The 6,871-nt window shown below is 47.1% G+C and overlaps 1 protein-coding gene across 1 annotated transcript; it reads left to right on the top strand.

The window, feature by feature from the left end:
- Positions 1-1,135: 1,135 nt before the first annotated feature.
- LOC135829320 (uncharacterized) lies at positions 1,136-2,089 on the top strand. Its single transcript, XM_065341725.1, has one exon. The coding sequence runs from the start codon at positions 1,136-1,138 to the stop codon at positions 2,087-2,089; it is 954 nt and encodes a 317-aa protein (XP_065197797.1).
- The last annotated feature ends 4,782 nt before the right edge of the window (positions 2,090-6,871 follow it).

The raw sequence follows: 6,871 nt of genomic DNA, 5'->3' as shown, positions 1-6,871 counted from the left end.
AATAATAATAATTATTATTATGATACAGTACATGGTAGATGAGTAATCCTGAGATACAGGGCAAATCTGAGATACGGGCAAATCTGAGATACGGGCAAATCTGAGATACGGGCAAATCTGAGATACGGGCAAATCTGAGATACGGGCAAATCTGAGATACGGGCAAATCTGAGATACGGGCAATCTGAGATACGGGCAAATCTGAGATACGGGCAAATCTGAGATACGGGCAGTGCCCGGTCCCAAGGTGCCCGGACTAAGAGACATCTGAATGTACTACCATGATTTAACTGACCTATTGACTACTGGATAAGTACAAAATTTCGTTTGGAATTATCTTTCGCTATATTCATTAGGGGACATGAAGTCACTAAAGTTTGTGCCAAACTGAAGTTTTTTTCTGAACGTTCGGGGTTTTTTTCTGAACGTTCGGGGTGACAGACCTCGACCAAAAACGGAATTTAGTACGTAATAAATCTCCTGGTGGAGTGATATAACGAACGATTTCGTGAACGCAAATTTGTACTTGTACAGTATGGCAGCAAAGAACAATTTCTTGTTTTAGTGCCCCTATGAAGGGAAACCATCTCAGAATTTTACTCTAAAATGGGATTTTGAGCTCCCCAGCTCCTCAGTCCTCCTGGATATCGACTTTTAAAACGTAGGTTATAGGAAGATCGTAAAGACAAGTCGCTACACTGAGGCCATATATAGCAACACCATTTGTGTGCATACGTTAACCGACTCCACTTGAGCAAGTATAGGGCTCTTGAGGAAAGTTGCGCCTTTTTCAAAAGCATTCTGTTCAATGCTTCTTCACAAAGCTGTTTTTTGGGGTATTTTTACAAGGTACACAGCTCACCGGCAGGCACGTTTGGCTAGCGCATGTCATCACATACATTGTGTGATATCCTTACTAGTGAGCTACCTCAAGTGATAGATCATTATCTTTCTACTCCTCTACTCTAAGTTTGTATCAGCCGCGCATGCATTTCCGTTGTGCTGCTGAGCTTCCCTGTCGTTCTAGTTCGGCGTTCTAGCTTTGATGTTAAAGTCAACAGTTCCCTTTTTCCTTGTCCTGAACTGCTCTGGTGTGATCATAATATTTGGCGACGAAGTTCTTGATTCAGCTGCCATGATGAGCACAGTAAAATCATTGAACCCGTTTGATCTGGAACCGCCTGAGTCAGTTGGCCCTCGTTGGGAGAAATGGCTGGCTTGTTTCGATAATTATTTGATTGCTGCAAACATCACGGAAGACCAGCGGCAGAGAGCCCAGCTCTTGCACGGTGGCGGTGAGGAGGTGTTTGATGTCTACCTCACCTTTGACAGCAGTAGTATTACAAGTTACGACGACTTGAAGGATGCTCTGACGGCTCACTTCAGTCCGAAGCGCAATAGGGAATACGAGATCTCCTTGTTCCGCCGTGAGAAACAATCTCAGTCGGAGACCCTTGATAGCTACGTAACTCGTCTTAGGCGTTTGGGCAAGCACTGTCAGTTTGCAGATATGGACACAGAGCTAAAGTCTCAGGTCGTACAGCACTGTGTGTCGTCGAAGGTACGTGAAAAGGCTTTCAGGGAGAGCAGCATGTCATTGGCAGACCTCCTTACTTATGCACAGTCAGTGGAAGTCACAATGTCGTCTGTGGCAGCCATGGCCGGGGCCAGCAGCTTCAGCAAGCCTGAACATCCCCAAGTCAATAAGGTGGAGAGGCGACACCCATCAAGTCGTGACCAGCCCAGTCCTTCCAGTAAGACCGTTCGCAAATGTAGCGGATGCGGGGGGAAATGGCACGACAACCGCTCGGATTGCCCAGCATGGGGCAAGACGTGCAAGTCCTGCAGCAGGTCGAATCATTTCGCAAAGGTATGCCGGACGAAGGCTGTGCGTCAGTTTTCTGAGCAGAGAGCCTCTGAGTTCGCATCACCTGACCAGACGGCGGAATACAGCGTTGAGCTGCACCACACCAGTTGCTCGGGTCATGTGCGTTCCAACGTGGATCCTTATAGGTGGAGTGTGAGTCTTGCTGGCAATCCTGTTGTGTTTGAGATAGACACCGGAGCGGCAATAACAATAATCAACTAAGCGGAGTACCAGACCTCATAAAAGACCTCGGATTCGTTCATTATTATTGCAATAATAGATACATACAATGTAGGTCAGTGAGCGATCTCATCGCCTGTTCAATGTGAGTTGATCAGGTATGATCAGGTAAGATTGCAATACAACATCAGCTTCATTAGCAACCGACAACAGCTGTACGTATAATTAGCAAAGAGAATTTATGTACTAGTAAGCAGCATATTGACTTAACATTAGTGCACAAAGGAAAACATGCGGATGTGGTGGACTGAGTTCCGTGAACTACATGCGGAACTCCATGCAAACAATCGCGGTTTCCACTCAGCCTGATGTACAGATGGTTTTTGGAAGCAGCGTGTCAGTAGGGTATGATACCCCATCTGTGGCAAGGGCCGTCTGGTCGTATCCGGAACGGGTGAATCCAAACCAGGCAATTCCACTTCTGAACGCCTTGATCACGCACGTGGCGTATTCGTAAGGGGAAGAATCGGGCTGTTCGCACTGAGCTTTATCAACAACGATGAGTTGGAGGAACTCTTGCATGCAGGGCTTAAGTAGCGGTCCTGGCACGTCAGTTGCCCTCTCCTGACATGCATCCTGAGCCTCCTTCATAGTGCGACCTTCTGACGAGGGAGAATTAGCCAGGTAATAGAGTTTCACGTCTCCCTGACAAGGGTGTTCTGCACAATGACAGCACATCAGATCGAGTACAGCATTCCATTCATACAAAAACGATCATGTATGGCTCTGGTTAGCTCCCATTTTTTGGTGATTTTGGATGACTTTATCCTACACAGTGCAGTAATGCTAAAGTTGGTATGGACACCCCGAATTAATCACTAAACTCCATGTTGATGTAACGATGATGGACAAGTTTTGTACATGAGCAAGTGGTTTCGCACGACGTACTTTCGGTTTGTGACAGTTTGTCTTCGCTTACCTTCCCCTGTTGACGTATTTGTACATACCTTTGTGCCTCCCAAGTTGCCTTGCGTTTTCGAGTTCTCGTTAGATCAGTTTGTCCAATGGTGTTACTAGTCTCGCCATCATCATCCCGTAACGTTCGAAATTCTTTGTCGCCGAGGCACGTAGCCCGTGCACATTTTCGTGGCACATCCATTCCCCTCATTGGAACTTTCCGCACCTGAGTCTTTCAAGTTGGAGGGGTGTAGGTTAATGCTTCGTAGATTTGTTGGAACTACCGTAAAGTACCGCCAGAGCGCCCCGTCTCGCGAGAGCGCCCCACCTTGATTTACAGCCAAGGAAAGAAAATCGTATGGCAGAATGCTACTAAGTTTGTACGATGTGAGAACCTTCGTGCCGTTCAACATTTTCTTCAGACTTTGTAACTCACACTTCCTGTGAATCCACACAGGCGGATGGGACGCAGCCCTCACTGTAACCCCCCACACTTCACGTACAAACTAGCACGCGGGGAGCCCCAAGTCAAAAAATATTAACTGGTTTGAGGGGAAGAGACAAACGGGAAAAGTCTGAAGAAAAAATTGACTGTCACCACCAGGACTCGAACCAGGGACCTTCGCTTGAAGCCAGCGATGCTAATAATAATAATAATAATAATTTAATAACGAAGGTACGTGTTGGGTCGTAAGTATCCACGCAAACACACATCCAGTCAAAATAAGGCACTTGTCAAAGTTTCAAATAATAATAATAATAATAATAATAATTTGGAAAGGATGGGAGAACTTCAAATTCAAAGGATCAGTCGGGGAAGTGAACTGCCTGAAAAGAGAAAAAAACGCCAGACCCACCAGGACTCGAACCTGGGACCCTGCTTGTCATGAGCAATGCTCTAACCACTGAGCTATGGGACCAGGCTGAACCTAGAAGGCGCTGACAAGTAGAAAACTTGTCAGCGCCTTCTAGGTTCAGCCTGGTCCCATAGCTCAGTGGTTAGAGCATTGCTCATGACAAGCAGGGTCCCAGGTTCGAGTCCTGGTGGGTCTGGCGTTTTTTCTCTTTTCAGGCAGTTCACTTCCCCGACTGATCCTTTGAATTTGAAGTTCTCCCATCCTTTCCAAATTTAATCACTTTCTTTCACCTCTGGTAGTTTCCAGAAACTGACCGTGGTTGGTCCCCTGGGGGAGGGAAAAAGACCCAAGTGCCATCAGTATGTGTGGCACGTGTTGTGAGCTGCCTTTGGAGTGAAAAACTTGTCAGCGCCTTCTAGGTTCAGCCTGGTCCCATAGCTCAGTGGTTAGAGCATTGCTCATGACAAGCAGGGTCCCAGGTTCGAGTCCTGGTGGGTCTGGCGTTTTTTTCTCTTTTCAGGCAGTTCACTTCCCCGACTGATCCTTTGAATTTGAAGTTCTCCCATCCTTTCCAAATTTAATCACTTTCTTTCACCTCTGGTAGTTTCCAGAAACTGACCGTGGTTGGTCCCCTGGGGGAGGGAAAAAGACCCAAGTGCCATCAGTATGTGTGGCACGTGTTGTGAGCTGCCTTTGGAGTGAAAAACTTGTCAGCGCCTTCTAGGTTCAGCCTGGTCCCATAGCTCAGTGGTTAGAGCATTGCTCATGACAAGCAGGGTCCCAGGTTCGAGTCCTGGTGGGTCTGGCGTTTTTTTCTCTTTTCAGGCAGTTCACTTCCCCGACTGATCCTTTGAATTTGAAGTTCTCCCATCCTTTCCAAATTTAATCACTTTCTTTCACCTCTGGTAGTTTCCAGAAACTGACCGTGGTTGGTCCCCTGGGGGAGGGAAAAAGACCCAAGTGCCATCAGTATGTGTGGCACGTGTTGTGAGCTGCCTTTGGAGTGAAAAACTTGTCAGCGCCTTCTAGGTTCAGCCTGGTCCCATAGCTCAGTGGTTAGAGCATTGCTCATGACAAGCAGGGTCCCAGGTTCGAGTCCTGGTGGGTCTGGCGTTCTTTTCTCTTTTCAGGCAGTTCACTTCCCCGACTGATCCTTTGAATAATAATAATAATAATAATTTAGTAACGAAGGTACGTGTTGGGTCGTAAGTATCCACGCAAACACACATCCAGTCAAAATAAGGCACTTGTCAAAGTATCCGAACGTTTTCGGTCCCTTCTCATCAAGGATTATACAGGGAATGGCTCAAGTTGGAAAGACTAAAACTTATATAGCGTAAAGATATGAGATAACAACACTCGTGACAAGGTGGAAAAAGTATCAAGTTCAGCACGACACAAAAACTCGAAGGAAATAATAATAGCGACAAGAACATAGTGAGCAAATTAAGTTACATTGTTAACACCTCGACGAGGAGTAACACCAAACAATTGTAGCGACAACACATTTTCTTTCTGTACGCAAAGTTCAGGATCTAACTTACGGATATACAAAGCTTCTAACACAGCCAGATGCAACGCACATCTACCACGTGACAATATTGAGAACACATTATCACTGTACAACTCACGACAATTGGTACGGGCTGACAGATGTTGCTTAATGGACGAAGTGCAATTCTTAGCTCCGTTGGGTGTAGTCTCCTCCAATGTCCCGTCATCTCGCCTCTTCGCGGCATCACCACTATCCGCCTCTTTGCTTTTCCGCGGCCTTCCACGTTTTCTGACACCAGCCGTTGTGTGCGCTATGCCCAGTGTCCTTTCAGCTACGTCTCCTCCATTGCGGATTTCTATTGATCTTCTTACTCCAACTTGTCCGGTGCTCGATATTGAGGTTCGTTTTCGCGGTCTACCACGTTTTCGAATATTGACTGTTGTTGTCACTTCCGTTGTCGTTGTACGTGCGTCCTCACCAGTCCGTATTTTTACTTGGCTTCGCGTAACCCTTCCCGACGCAGACAGATCCTTTGTCAATTTCGGTGGTTTACGTGTCGGTCTTTCACCATCTTTCACGCTGTTCTCAGCTGGACCCTGCGCTATACACGCGGAGGAGGACGGGCATGCAGTGATATCTTCACAGGAAGAGGAAGATCCACCGATGGACTGGACAGCACATTTTGGAGGACGACCACGGCGAGGACGACACTCACGCGCATCAAGCGGAACAAAACTTAACGGCACATGTTGACGAATGCGCGCGCCCAGGTGCTGAAGGGTTCTACCTACATACCGATCTTCACATTGTCGGCATTGAAAGAAATAGATAAGGTTACTTTTACTAAGGGTAGGTAGAACATCCTTCGCTATACTCCAACGAAATCGAAGAAACATCTTGTGAAAGCGCTAGTTTATCGTGCGCATAGAATATGTTCCCCTCATCTATTGCAGGACGAATTAGACAGACTGACGTCAATATTTACGAACAACGGCTATCCAAAGGAATTTCTGGCCAAGCTTATCAACGAAAAACCGGCGACAGACAAGCCGATCCAATTTGGACCTGACCTTTGCCCAGTGGTGCTCCGTTTACCCTGGGTTGGCGCCGGTTCTGCGCGCGTGGAGAAGGATGTTCGTGGTATCGTATGTCCATCTTATCCGTGCGTCAAGCTGTACGTCATATTTGGGACAGTGCGTGCGTTCAGTGTGAAGAAGGATGTTCTACCTACCCTTAGTAAAAGTAACCTTATCTATTTCTTTCAATGCCGACAATGTGAAGATCGGTATGTAGGTAGAACCCTTCAGCACCTGGGCGCGCGCATTCGTCAACATGTGCCGTTAAGTTTTGTTCCGCTTGATGCGCGTGAGTGTCGTCCTCGCCGTGGTCGTCCTCCAACATGTGCTGTCCAGTCCATCGGTGGATCTTCCTCTTCCTGTGAATATATCACTGCATGCCCGTCCTCCTCCGCGTGTATAGCGCAGGGTCCAGCTGAGAACAGCGTGAAAGATGGTG

This window comes from Sycon ciliatum, chromosome 13 (assembly GCF_964019385.1).
Source record: "Sycon ciliatum chromosome 13, ocSycCili1.1, whole genome shotgun sequence".
NCBI classification, from domain to species: domain Eukaryota; kingdom Metazoa; phylum Porifera; class Calcarea; order Leucosolenida; family Sycettidae; genus Sycon; species Sycon ciliatum.
The sequence above is the reverse complement of the archived record's forward strand: the minus strand, read 5'-3'. Positions and strand labels throughout refer to the sequence as shown.

Bases quoted from the DNA above. Each gene is read 5' to 3' on its own strand.
- LOC135829320 (XM_065341725.1), top strand. From the start codon at position 1,136: ATGATGAGCACAGTAAAATCATTGAACCCGTTTGATCTGGAACCGCCT.